Below are 14,379 nucleotides of genomic sequence, written 5' to 3'. Positions count from 1 at the left end.
GACAGGATCTTGCACACAGGCCTCATGAATGCCTTAATTATCATCAGGAAATTCTATGGTTCTCTTCCACCAACTGCCCCCATTTACTGTGCAGAGGCCTGGCCTGTGCTGGGCCTATGCTGACTCCCCAAGTTCTCCCATGGAGCACTGATCAGAGTGATCTTATCTCTCTTCCATATCAAGCTCTCATTCACTCTCAAATCTGTTCCATCTGGACACTATTCCCACCAGGCTACTAGCGAGGCCACAAAAATAGCTTCTGTTTTGCCAAATCCAGTGGTTCCTTCTCTGTCCCCATTGGAAGCAGTAGTCCTTCAATAGCACACGTTGCCAGTACCACCTCTGATACAGGCTTCCAGGACATCATGCTCTTCTGTTCCTTCCGTATCCCCTGGCTACATGCCCCTGCCTCTTTCTCCTGCTTCTCCTCTGCCAGATTAGCGCATGCTCAGCCTCTGTCCTCAGCTCCACTCTTTCCATGTCCTTACTCTTCCTGGGTCATCTCACCCACACTGATGGCTTAAATACCATCTAAATGCAAATGACTTCCCCCAAATCTTTATTTTAATCCCAACTTCTCCTCTACGATCCAAACTCATGTAACCAATAGCCTATTCACACACTTGGATGCCTTAGAGGCATTTCACATTCAATGTGGCCAAAATGAACCTGGAGTTCCACTGTCTCTAAAGTATCAACAAATGTTCTCACCCTCCAGGCAGCTGTTTAGGCCCCAAAACTATAAAACTGCTGAGAAATTTTTATTACCCCTACTGCATTTAATACACAAATGTCTCCCATTGGCTCCCATTCCAAAACATAAACAGAACTGTCATTTCTTCTGTTTGCTACCTTCCTTGTCTAACTCGTCATCACCTACTTTACTCTAACAGCCAGCTGTGTCTCACTGCTGCTGTACTGGGCCCCACAAACCATTTTCCACAGAGCAGAGTGATACTTTAAAGTGAAAACCATACTCTACATCCTTCCGTGTTAAGTATTCCCATGATTTCCATGTAAATAAATGCTAAATTCTTCCCATGGGGTTAGGACCTCTACACTGGCTCATGCCAATACACTGGCCTCACTATCTTCCATCCCCTCAGTTTCTATAAGCCATAATGGACCTTGCTGAGGGAAAGTTCCTTCAGAACATCACACAACTGCCTCTTGTATGTTTTCGTTTCTATTTGCACAGAGGGTCCCTCTGAGATTTACCTGAGCGATGTCCATTATCTATTCCTATTATATGCCCTGTAAACACTGTCCTATGTACAGTGAACAGTTCATGAAACAGAGGAGGTACCTTCCTACAACTGATTATTGTAGACATGGATGAATTAGATTTATCCCCAAAAGCCCAGTGTCAGTTTAGATGGCCTACTCACTCAATGGAAGGCATGTTGGGAGCAGACATCGGGCTGACCTCCTTGGCCTTCTGCAGTGCATGTTTCTGGTTGAAGGCTTCCTCTTCCTCCTGCTCATCCTAGATACAAAGCAGAAATGGCTTTACCTGGGCTTGCCATAGGAGGATAGGCCCCTTTGATCTTCCCCAGGAGCTCTGAAGACCAAGCAAGATGATGTAAGCAAAAGGAAATATATAAGCCTGTCATGGAGTCTCCCATACATGGCTTATGGGCTCCTAGGCAGAGGTCTTACTTCTTCACCCATATTTTTATGTGTTTTAAGAGAAAGAGAGGTGTAAGTTCCCATGGAAACCAGAAGAGGGCATTGGATTTTCTTGGAACTGGAGTTATAAGCAGTTGTGTGCTACTCCATATGGCTCTTAGAACCAAAGTTGGGCTCTCTGGAAGAGCACTGAACACTTTTAACTGCTGTGACATCTCTCCAGCCCTACCTCAGCTATATTCTTGTTTGAAGTGATGACACCAAGGAAAGCTGCCCAGGTTGTGACTAAGAAGTATTATAATATACATCTCCTCCTAGTAGGCTATGGTTTCCACACACAGTATTTCATTTGGCTTTTGCTGTGATGCTGTGAGAAAACACAGGCAGATATGTCTTTCCTTTCTTACAGCTGAGAAAACTGGTATCAATGGAGACCAGTGCTTTCCCCAAGGCTAACACAGCCAGTGACTGACAGATGTAGGACTCAAAGCCAGTTTTTCACATACTACAACTAGTAGTTTCCTTCTTATATTATAGGGATGAGGGTTCTAAGAGATGTGGGGAAAAGCAGGCAATGCATCACAAGTCCAGCAGAAAAGGTTCAGAAAACTTTGAGATGTTGTGGACCTTCCTAAAACCAAATTTGTGTGGCAAGATTTTTTTTTTCTTCCTATTTTGCAAACCACCCCATTGCAATTAATACAATCTCCTCCCCAGGAGTGAAGAATCCCATGAAAAAAAGAGCTATCTCTTTGAGAAAGGTAGTATATAGTTTAATAAAACCATTTCTTGATCATGGCCAATGGATGATCCCTGGCAGCCATAGTGCAGGAGTCCCAGTACCCTTGACTATTCTCACACCTGAGCTGTTGAGGAGTTAGTCACATAGCTGAGGTCATAATGCCACCACAGGTGACAGTAGCAAAGGCAGAGCTTAAAATTCAGAGTTCAAATATTTTCCTTGGCTCTGCATTCCATAATTCTGCGAAGGACCTTTGGGAAGACTCACAGAGATAAATTGATATTGTGTATGTCCTCTGAGAGAACAGAGCTGAAAGAAAGCTCATAAACCCAGTGAAAGCAAACCAGGCTTCCTGCATGGGGTTGTGGCTCTCCAACCATCTAAAAGCTTCTAAAAAAGACCCTCTTGGAAGCTAGTGCTTACCTTGGTCAATTCCTGGGCATTTGCCAGGTTGTCCACAGCGATGGCCAAGAACACGTTCAGCAGTGTGTCTGTGGGTATGGGTTAAGGATGGGCAGGCAAGAGAAGAAAAAGTCTTCAGCAAGTCTCTGAGGTTACCTCCAGGACCTGCCTGTCTGAACACTGGAAGGAGCTGCCAAAGGTCACAAGAGAAGAAAGAGGGTATTATGTCTTCCCTCCTTCTACATTTTCCCTCCTTACATAGAAGAAAAATAATTCTTGAAACAAACCAACTTGGGAGGGCAAATAAGGTGAAAATACCTTCAGACAGCTATGGCCTCAATGAATAGGAATTGGCAACAAGAGTATCATTGAACAAGATGTGCAGGGAACTGAGTGTTAGGACTCATCTCTCCTTCCTGGAAGGCTGGAATCCCACTTATACCAATGGGCACCCTGCTACTCTTTTCTCAAAAACAGAAGGAAACGAGTCTAGTAGCTTTTTATAATGGGGCACCGACTTTTCTCATTCTTTGTGCTAGGGTCCCAGAGAGTTTCTGGGATTCATTTGGCAAATGTCATAGTATGGACATGACTCATTGTGAAATAAACTTCTATTAGATGCTCTAACTCCTGACATCCCAGTCTTCTTTGTTTGAGGCCCATATGTTGTAGAACATGAAACTGGTTCTAGCATCAAAGGATGGCTCTGCCTACTTACAGAGTAGCAGAACAAGCAAGGGGCTGCCATCGTGACAAACCAGCCCTCCTTTTCTGTGACATATCAGATAGCTTCTCCCCATGCCTTCCTTACATCTAGTTTATAGTCTGTTCGTTCCCACCACTAGAAGTGAATATGCAGGGGATTTGACAAAAAGAACATCTTTTCTCTGTGAGGCTATATACAAAATTCAGCCACCTTAGGGTGCCCCTCTGTGCTCTACAGTCCAACTCAAGGTGAGCTTCATTCCTCCAGATACCTAATGATTATACAAATATTAATTGTTCTAAGATGCATTTAAGCCAAGCAGAGTGGTGCATGCCTTTAATCCAAGCACTTGGGCGGCAGAGGCAGGCAGATCTCTGTGAGTTTGAGGCCAGCCTGGTCTCTATCATGAATTCCAGAACAGCCAAAGCCATATAGTGAGACCCTGCTTCGAAAAGAAAAAAGATTCATTTAATAATTATTCCATTCAATGTTTGCAATTAGTAAAAGAGATACCGTCATCCTCCTATGGGATATGAAAACAAAATCTCAGAAAGAGCAAGTGATTTTTTTTTTTTTAAGACCACACATCTAAGCTGATGAAGAGTGTTCCAAGAATCCAAGCCTCAGTCTTCCTGGCCTAGATGTTTTTTGATCAGTGTCTTAGTCTTGTTCCCGTTGCTATGATCAACTACACTGGCAAAAGTGGGGCTTACTTTAGCTTCCAATGCCAGGTTACAGGCCACCGTAGCAGAGAAGCTTGAAATAGCTTTCATCCCTCTCTGCTCTTGACCATGTGATGTGATGAGCTAACTCAAGTTTCTGCTGCATTGCCCTCCTCATTGTGATGGACCACAGCCTGGAGCTGTGAGCTGAGGTGGCCTCTTTCCTCCTTCAACTTGCTTTCATCAGGGTATTCTCCCCTCAACAACAGAATAGAAACTAGAATGTGAGGTACAAGACTTGGAGTCACAGAATTCCACTGTTACTCTTCCTTTACAGTTTTGTATTGATTTGGTGTGCTCTGGTGTTTTCTTTTGTCTTACTAGGTAAGGAATAGGCAAAACAGTCTATACAGCAAAAAAGCTTTCACACATAACATCAATACAGTAACTACTAATACTTAATGGTATTAGTATTATGGTCCTTATATTTATTTGAAATTGTATGGCATGCTAAGCTCTGATATATCTGATGTAATTAAGTCACTAGTACTACCATCTGTCCATTATTTCAGTATACAGTGATCTCAGGCCTCACATATTTTACAGACTTTGTAGTCTCTCCAGCCATTTAACATAGTTTATTAGTTATATGTTCTGAAGATTTAGGCAATTGTATCTTTTTAATGCTTTTATTCTTTTAGCAGAATTAGCATAAAGATTGCTCAAAATGAAAATAGTATAAGTAAGCATTGCCTATCACCTCCCACCTTTCCTACTCAAGCTCTATCACCATTATCCCTACCATCCCCACCACCACCATTGTCACCATCCTCACCACCACCATCTCCACCACAATTGCTATTACCATCATCATCACCAACACCACTATTCCCACCTCCACCGCCACCATCCCCATCCCCATCCCCACTACCACAGCCACCATCTTCTCAAATTCTGTTAGTGTCCAGAATAAAGAAGAACAACATAAGAGGATACAGTTTCCAAACAAGGTGAGCACAATAAAGTAGATGGCAGACCACATGCCTGAGCTGACCCCGCCCTGGGAGCGGATGCCATTGTACATGACCTCATTCCAGTCTTCCCCTGTCAGGATCTATGTGGGGAAAACAACATGCAGGTCAAGGCAATGGGTTAGCAGAAAAGATGGGTTCAATGTGAAGGACGAAATATCAGGGCTGGATCTTTTCTGTCTATCCCCTTGCTTGACTTCCAGCTAAGGTAGGGGAGAAACCCATTCTATAAATACACCTATTTTTATATAGAAGAGAATTATGGACATTCAACATGGAAAGAGAACAAGAAGAACTACTCTCAGTCCTCATATTTCAGAGTTCCCCCACCCCCAACCTCCAGGTTGTCCAGGCTTTGTGAGAATCCCACAGGTCTGCTGGTCTACTCACTACCTGACTGCTTCCAGGGATGACAACAGATCATTCCCAAGACAGCAGCATTACTGATGAAAGACAGTGGTTCTGGTTTGGGCACTAGGTTCTGATTCAGCCTAATATTCTGCCTAAGCAGCATTTCTTTCCATCTGAAAGATTCTAAAATACTATTGATGTTGAGTTTTCCTTCTGATTTATTTTTTTTTAATTTTTCCTACCATTTTGAGATGGTGGTGGAATGATATCCCATTACCTCATTAAACTGAATATAGGTCAGGAAATACTTTAGATTTTAGACAAACTGCAAATGAAACTTGTGACAGAATGTCCCAGACTTGATGTCTTGCAAACTCACGAGTGTGGGGATAAGACCAACTAGATGGTTGTGCTAAAGCCCTTTTTCTGGTAGTAGCAGAGGCACGGAGGTTTGAGGAGGTATGTAATAATTCCTCAAAAGGTGGAACACTGCTCTTTCTCTGAGATGGAATCTTTGAAGGAAAACAGAAGCCCTAGCACTCAAGACATTGCCTTCTTGCCCTGTGTGGTCTATGAGCCCCACATAGTACTTCTGAGCTACCAGTTGGCTTCATACCTGGAACACTGTCATTATAGCTGCAGGGAAGGTATCAAAATTAGCCGAAGGAGTCCCATCATTAAAATTAAACCTGAAGAGGAAATTCAGGGAGAACAGAAATCTCATTTACCAAGTTTCTTAGACTCAAGATTGTAGTTTTCATCACTTCTCTTTTCTCCCCATTTCCCCTCCCCCTACTGATCTCTATTCTATATGCTCTATAAAGACGGTAGCACCCATTTCTGAAAAAAAATTGTGAGCTTTGAAATCCATAAGTCAAAAGACAAAGTCTGGGCTGATCAGCAGTTACAGAGTTCCGTATTGATCATTTCACAGAGAGCTTCAAAGAAACAGGTCCCCAACAAGAACAATTTTCAGCATCTATATTAATAGCAGAGACATTTGTCTCTCAAGTTCATCAGCAGACTATTTAGGCCAAGAGCAAACAAGATGGTAACAAGTCCAATCAATCACCTTGATACTTCCAGGCCTGAGGCTAATCCTTTTGATGGAAAGCACCCTGGTCCTCACCTGCCTCCGAAGAGCTGCATTCCTAGGAGAGCGAAGACAACGATGAAGAGGAAGAGGAGGAAGAGCAAGCTGATGATAGACTTCATGGAGCTCATCAAGGAGACAACCAGATTCCGGAGGGATGCCCAATACCTGGGCAACCAAGACAAGGTTACAGGTGTGGTAAGGTACAGTTACAGGTACAGTACCACTCATCCCCAGGGTCAGCTGGCCATCTGCCTATAAGTCTGGGATCAACTGCCTTTGTGCATCTGGGAAGATGGCGTGGAAACAGTTTGATCCTCCCTTGGGAAATGTGGCACTCAGCATGTTGTCACTGACAGTTTTCTACTTTTGCCTTTGGGGAAGTGAGATCTGAAGAGTGTGAGAGATGAAGCAGAGAGCAAGAAAGCCAGGAAGAGAAGGGAACACAAGTTCAGTCCTTAAAGGGGGTGGGAAAAGTCCAGACGTCATCACTTACTTGGTTACTTTAAATATCCTTAGGAGCCGGAGAGCTCGTAGGACACTGATTCCAAAAGAGGTACCAGGTCTGAAGATTGCCCAGACAACCTCAAAGATACTGCCCACTGTGACCTATAAGACAAACCCAGCCACAGTGAGAAGAGAGAGCGAGAACACAGAAGCATCTTGGTACTTAGTACATAATCACCAGCTCTCATTAGCCTCTGGTAAAATTGAGATTCCTCCTACCCAGCCAGCCCTAACTCTAATCAGGCTATCAGACTTGAGAAGTTACCAAAGAAAAATGGCTACAAAACAAAACAACAAACAGACAGCCTCCCCTCCCTGAGCTCCTGCTCTTCTCTTAACTTTAAATCAGCTCAGTGAACATTGCCTTCCTGACTTGGCCTTAGCAAAATTACAGTACCCAGCCACTATTTTTGCACAAATTTGTGTCATATCTCCTTGGATACACAGACAAAGGAGTGCTTCCTAAGTAATAGAAACCAGTTTGAGTTAGTCCAGGTTGTGTTCCAATGGAAATCTCAGGAAGGGTCCAAATTCTCTCATGGCTCCATTCTATAGCTCTGCTCAGAACATTTTGGTGCTGTTATGTTAACTATCTTTCAGGAACTGAGGCCCCACAATCCTCGATGCAATAGTGTCTTTGTTGACATAGAGTCTGATTGCTTTGGAAGTCGTAATTGCAATTAACGTTTCAAGGCTGTTGTTGTTTATGGGAATTAGAACAGAACCCAGGGCCTTCTCCGCACACGCAAGGCAAGTGATCTGTCGACTGTATACCTTCAAAGGCTGCAGTGTCTGCAGTTATTTTTATTACTTTCAGTTATGGGTATGTGCAGGTGTACATGTGAATGCAGGCGATTCAGAGGAACATAGGGTCCCTCTAGAGCTAGAATCATAGGTCGTTGTGAGCTACCTGACATGCGTGCTAGATGCCCAAGTGTAGGTCTTTGATAGGACAGTAAGTACCCCCAACCACTAAGTCATCTCTGTAGCCTCCCAACTTTTGCTCCCTGAAACAGAGGTTCACTATACAGTTCAGGTCAGCCTGTAATTTGCTACACAGCCAAAGCCGGCCTCAAGCTTGGGATCCTTTGGCTTCACTCTCCTGAGACTTAGGAGTACAGAACCATGCCACTTTGGCTGGCTCTGCATTACGTTATAATTATACACTTATGGAATGTTGACTGTGCTGTAGGCATTGGGCTGGGAGAAATAATGAAAATGGGTCCTCAAAGCAATGCCGGGAAATATGTATATGAGAAAAGCAAGGTTAAAATGGTCTCTCACTAGCTATTAGGCCTGAAAATTGCCTGTACTCAGAACCGTCTGTTCTTGGTGAAAATGTAGATTGGCAAGTGCTCAGTGTCTTTATCACCTGACTAGAGCTTTGGCAGAAAAAGAAATGGGTTTGGCAGAAAGAGAGGAGGCTCAGAAACCTTGGGCCCTGCCACTTAGTTCCACTGCAAAACCAGGTATGTGGGCTGAGCAGTGCAGTCTCTATAGCTTTATGTGGAAAGACAGGATAACTCCTAACACCTTGTGTCTTGTACAGGACTCCTGTAAGCAGCACAGGAAATAAATGTGTCTGAATGCACCTTGAACACTACTAAACAAGACACACACTTAAATATTATACAGAAGGTAAACAGCTGGATGAAATGTTCTGCATGGAGTCGTGCTAACACAAGACTGTTTGAGTTCATATGAGGGCATATCTGGACAATTATGCTCATTTTAAACTGAAGTAGGAAATAAACAAATGTATAACCTCTTTCTTCCACAGCTACCTCTAGAATTAAGTCCTTTGTCCTTCTCTCCCAGACTTCACCCAAGATAATAAGTGGTTCAAAATGCTGGCTATGAGTAGCTTTGTAAAATCTCATTGAGCTATATAGTTAAATATACACTCTTTAGTATATGTGTTATACACCAATAAAAACACTAAAACTCAAAGGGGTTTTAAAAAACCAAACAAATCCTTGCCTGGCAAGGATTCATTCACTTTTGGACTCCCTTTATCTCATCATACCCCTGCTCCCTTTATAATTTCTGACTTCAATGGCTCATGCTGAGTGACAGGCCAAGCTGCTTATCTAAAACCGTGGCCTAGCAACATGAAACAGAAGGACAGAGGGGTTCCGAAGACTTACCCCAAAATCAAAGCAGTTGAATGACGAGTGGAAATAAAGGCGTGGCCCCATGCCATACATCTTCAGGGACATCTCCAACAGGAAGAGTCCCAGAAACAAAAATTCTGCATAGTCTGTAAGAGGTAAAAGTAGAATCATTTTACTTTTGGGTGGTAAAATGATTACCATTTTGGTAATCCAGGGATGGTATGAGCTCCTCCATTCTCCAACTAATATACACCCCTTATAGAGGAGCCTCATAACCCAGCGTGTAAGAAGTAAGCATTGGGAAAAGCCTAATTTCTGAGCACTTTGAGCTATGATGAGCCCCTGGCCCAACCAACAGTTGCGCTTTAGTGATAGGAGGGTTATCAATGGCCTTCAAGTAGAGGGCGGCCTTCAGAGAAGACAAGTCTCGACTCTGGCTTTGCTGATGGAACTGCGTATTACTCTCTATACAACGAGGCGTTGCAGTCTCCTGGCCATCACTCAGACTCTGAGGCAGACAGACTTAATATGTTTGTTCCTTTTTGGTTCCATTTAATGTATCCATTATTCTCAGGGCTTTTCCCCCAGCTCTTGGTGATTCAAAACTTTTATACCACTGAACCCTTATAAGAAACTTCTAGGACCCAAGGTACAACCCCAACCTATTGTTATCATTGTTGTGGTGCTGTTAAACACCAGCAGTGATCATTTACGCCACCTGATAACGAAGGCTATGAGCGGTAGTTTGAGAATGCATCCTCCCTTGCAGCAGGTTGGCCTCCTTCAGTGTGAACGGTTAGCATGCCTTACGCCCTTTCAGTCATCCACACACAAAACCAAGCCACCCGCTTGAGGAGCTAGCACTTGCTGTTCACTTACAGAGGAGGTGAGTGAGCCACTGGGGCTGGTTATGATGGACAATGGCCACACAGGCAGTGTTGAGCGCCACAACACTCAGGACGAGCCAGTAAAACACTTGGGATTTGACCATGTGGCGGATGGAGATCCGCAGAAGTCGTTCCTTGTGCCGGAAATAGGAGGCGCCGTCTACCTTCGTGCTCTTGATGCTGGCTCTGGCAAGGGGTGTCCCTAAGGAAGGGAAATGAAGATGAATGAGACTACAAAAACAGCCCAGGCTTACCCTCCATGATCAGGTGCATCCAAAGGGCAAGTTGGACAGCTTGAGTAGCCGGGCAAGGTGACGGCCACATTGTAGACCTGGGCAACCCCTATGTTTTGGGCTAAGTAATCTCCACAGGAAGAAACCCTGCTTCTCCTCTCCAGGTACTCTCAAGTCCTAGGAAACTGAAAGATTCCCAAGCAGGACACCAGGCAGACACACCCAGCATCTGGAATCCTAACAGGATCGTGTTTATATCTGTAAGAGATCGGGCTTCTCTCTGCCCTTCCCTTTTAAATATGCTGCAGACACCGGAATCCTCCTGCTGCATTTGTGATATTTCTGCCTCTGGCAACGTAAAGCAGCAATGGGCTCTGTAAGTCTCTTCTGTTTTTTAGGATGGAGTGAGATCTTGCCCTTTTTTCTGGGGAGGAAAATTCCTGTCATCAGCCAGAATCTGTAAAAGAACCTAGGATTGAACTGTAGTCATATCAGCGGGTTGTTAAAAAGGAATCCATTTAAATTTCACGGGATGGAGGTTGGGTGCTACTATGGTTAAGAAATGGCTGCGACTTCTCCCATGTGGGTCACTAGAAGAAACAGGTCCCGAGGATCCTTGGAAAATATGGATTGAGTATCCCTTATCCAAAATATATGGACCGGAAGAAGTTCAGATTTTAGGGCACTATTTTAGCTATTACACTATGGGTTGCATATGATAAAGTATCTTGGAGGTGGCGATCCATGTCTACGAGTAAAATTCACTCATGTTTCAGACACATCTTCTATGCATAGGCTGAAGGTAACTTTATGTAATATTTTAAATAACTTTGTGGGAGAAACCAAAGTTTCATGGTGTGGAATTTTCCACTTGCGTTGCCACAGCGTTGTTTTAAAAAAAATATAAATAAATAAATGTCTAATTCTGGAGCAGTTCAGATTTTGGATTTTTAGATTAGGGATACTCAATCTGTATCCCAACGTGGGTTCTCACTGTCACACCCAGGAGAGAGAGAGAGAGAGAGAGAGAGGATACATCTGCAAATGAGATCCATCTGTCACACTTGAAGAACCCTAATCCCCGAGTTTCATGTACATACACAGCATCCCCTGGTCCTTTTGTCTTTTCTGTAAATCATTGTCATCTAGGTTAGAATCCCATGCCTTCCCTTAATTATGTCCCTAAATTCTGGATCCTTTGGGTTCTTTTTCCTCCTTGTGGGTCTTCTCAAAAGACAGGATCTTCATTTTCATGGGAGATCCAGAGAAGGAAAAGAAGATCTAACTGGATCACTCACCCACAGAAGAGATATCAACGCAGTGCTCATCGCTGGAGTCTCGGGTCATGGCCTCCGTCCGGCTCCTTTTGATAGTTGCCCTTCGAAGCACTACGCCAGGGAAGGGGAAGGCCAGTGAGAGGCCATAAGTACACCCAGATCATCCTGGACAAAACTTTGAGGGCTGTGGGCAAGAGGCCTTGCGCAAGGGCCCTGTGACACAGGTGTCGGCTTTAAATACTGGAGCCAGGGTGCTAGGAATCTGAAGAGTCTACAGAACGGCAGTGCTGTGCTTGCCAGCACCTGCGGATGCTCATAGGTTTTGAATCCCAGCTGGAGTTTATCTAAATCTATATGCAGTGCGTAAACAGACCCTCCCTATCTATTTGTTCTGGCTCTTTATAAACAGTGGCACTTCCCGGGAATGAAAGTGGTCCCAAGATGATCCCCATACATTTTAAAAGACGATCCCTTCATAGACCATCGGTTGTATGATGGTCTTTTCATTGAGCTCTATCAATCACATGCCCTGGAACAATGCAACTCTTGGGTTTCATTTCCATCACTTTAAAAGGCATTTAAATCCATGACTCAATTCTCGTCATTTTAAAGCATGAGGGGTTTTATTACAGAGAAACTGGTGTTTCAAATCCCAGTGTTGCCCCCCCCCTCTTCTTTCTTTCTCCTCTTTGTTCAAGAAAGACTGCCACCACCTAAGAGGGCAGATACTAATGAAGCCCAGCTCGCTGCGCTTCCTTACCTTCCAAGGCTGACGTTCCAGAGTTTTTATTTTCTTCAGCAAGCATGACTTCCTCTGTATGGAAACAAATGGTTTGGTAAATTATCTGTAAATGCCAAATTATTTTGCAAAATGAAAATCCCTCGGGAACAGCTCTGGCTAAAGGCGACATAGAGAGAGTAAAAACAGTTCAGAGCCCATTGTGGGTACCAGCATGGATTGAAGCCGTGCCTCATCAGGAATATATGTGTGTGGTTTTTGTCGATGGTCCCTGGCACAGAGCAGTCTTTTGTATGCTAATGAGATGAGTCATGGCAGAAAAGGGCCCTGGATAACTTCAGGATAAAAGCTGGCAGCCAGAAAAACTCAACCATATGATCAGAGAGGTAGAACTTGTATATAATATCCCTATCCTTGGGGAAGAGAGGAGAGCCTGGAGTCACACAGTTCTATTACAAATGACCATCAGTTTCATCTAACATGCCTATGTAAGGAAATCGCCACGAACTTCCCAAACAATGGACTGAGTTTCTGGGTCAGCAAACACCTCTGTGGAGGCTGGTAAGCCTCATCCTTTATCCTATGTATCCATGACCTATCTTCTTTCTGACTTGCATCTTTTATCTTAAGCAGTGAGTGTCCTTTTCCTGGGGTCTAGAAGTTTTTTGTTTTGTTTTGTTTTGTTTTTGTTTTTAAAATATCATTGAACTGATGAAAGGGACTATAAGATTTTCCAAATGTATATCTGGCCAGACAGAATTGAGGCCCATCTTGAATCCAACTGTCTGGCTACTGGAGTGGGGCTAGTGCTCTGGGGCTAAGGCTTTAACATGTAGGGGATGTGCTACCTTCATATTTGGTGTCAGAATCAATTCTTGAATGCACAGCAGGTGCCAGCAAAGGACCCATTGGTACTACAATTTATAATCTTTTGTTGGCATGTGAAAGGGTATCACATAATTCCTAGAGTCTCTTTTCCCAGGCTCCCTCTCTTCAAGAGCAGCATAATCATTGAAGAGATGGGCATTATTATATATTTTTTTAACCAAGACTTCTATGAATAAACTTCACTAGCATCCCCTTCAAAGGGACCAACAAAACAGCCTTTCTGTCCTATGTCTGTTGGAAGCACAATTTGACAATGCAGTGTTTTTTTCCCCAAGGTGCCCTTCTAAGAGTGATGGGGTTGAGTTTTGATCTCTACCCCCACTTTAGCCCATAGGCGCTTTGACAATCATTTCCAAAGATCAAGCTGTTGGGGAAAAGTTTGCGGCACACCTTGTCAAACAATGGCTTAACTGAAGCACTTATTATAACAAGTAACAGACAAGTGAAAAAGGGTAAACCCATTAGTATAATCCTACCTGCAGATAAATTTGAGAGCTTATAGAATGAATTTCCCAGGGAACATTTTAAGATTTGGACACTACTTTGCAGGGTAGCCATTACAGAATGTCGTAAATGTTTAGCTTAGATCTTCAAGTACAGCCTCCAGTGAAATTCCATGTTAACAGGTGAAGTGTTACAGGTGGGGTGCTCCTTCATGCAGATATACGGGGTTTTTAAGGCACTTTATAGCACATTTGGAGGGTATCACCGTAAAACTAAGTCTCTGCTAAACTATATCATAGCACCCTTAATTATCTTAGCCAGGAGTCACTTTTGCTATGCACAGTGCCTGACTTTGAAATGGGCAGATCTGAGAGCTCCCCAGGCAGATAGAAGATGTGCAGGGCTGCTGAGGATTTCTGAGAAGCACTTCAAGGGCTCTGGATGCTCTAAAAACCACCCTTCCCCCACCAATACCTTTTGCCAAGTTCGCTTTCGAACTTGAGTGTCTTTCCAGGGAAATGTAACCCATATGTCTCTGATTCACTCATGCTCCGCTTGTAAAGGGAAGGGCCAGAAAGCACAATTTGATGTTGCAGTGCTAATTTTTCTTTCTTTCCTTCTTTCTTTCTTTCTTTCTTTCTTTCTTTCTTTCTTTCTTTCTTTCTTTCTTTCTT

At 43.5% G+C, this 14,379-nt stretch overlaps 1 protein-coding gene across 1 annotated transcript in view; it reads right to left on the bottom strand.

Moving 5' to 3' along the window:
- Positions 1 to 14,379, bottom strand: part of Cacna1e (calcium voltage-gated channel subunit alpha1 E) — a 314,504-nt gene that overhangs the window by 78,618 nt on the left and 221,507 nt on the right. Inside the window, exons 9-18 of the mRNA XM_055624404.1 lie at positions 12,395 to 12,448; positions 11,656 to 11,745; positions 10,117 to 10,326; positions 9,271 to 9,383; positions 7,113 to 7,225; positions 6,653 to 6,784; positions 6,140 to 6,212; positions 5,138 to 5,255; positions 2,795 to 2,862; positions 1,389 to 1,486 (exon numbers count right to left, since the gene is read on the bottom strand). Coding sequence (XP_055480379.1) covers positions 1,389 to 1,486; positions 2,795 to 2,862; positions 5,138 to 5,255; positions 6,140 to 6,212; positions 6,653 to 6,784; positions 7,113 to 7,225; positions 9,271 to 9,383; positions 10,117 to 10,326; positions 11,656 to 11,745; positions 12,395 to 12,448 — 1,069 coding nt within the window. The remainder of the gene's footprint in view (positions 1 to 1,388; positions 1,487 to 2,794; positions 2,863 to 5,137; positions 5,256 to 6,139; positions 6,213 to 6,652; positions 6,785 to 7,112; positions 7,226 to 9,270; positions 9,384 to 10,116; positions 10,327 to 11,655; positions 11,746 to 12,394; positions 12,449 to 14,379) is intronic.

This window comes from Psammomys obesus, unplaced genomic scaffold, assembly GCF_907164565.1.
Source record: "Psammomys obesus unplaced genomic scaffold, mPsaObe1.curated_primary_1811, whole genome shotgun sequence".
NCBI classification, from domain to species: Eukaryota; Metazoa; Chordata; class Mammalia; order Rodentia; family Muridae; genus Psammomys; species Psammomys obesus.
Note: the sequence above shows the minus strand (reverse complement) of the source record. Positions and strands in the feature narration are given on the sequence as shown.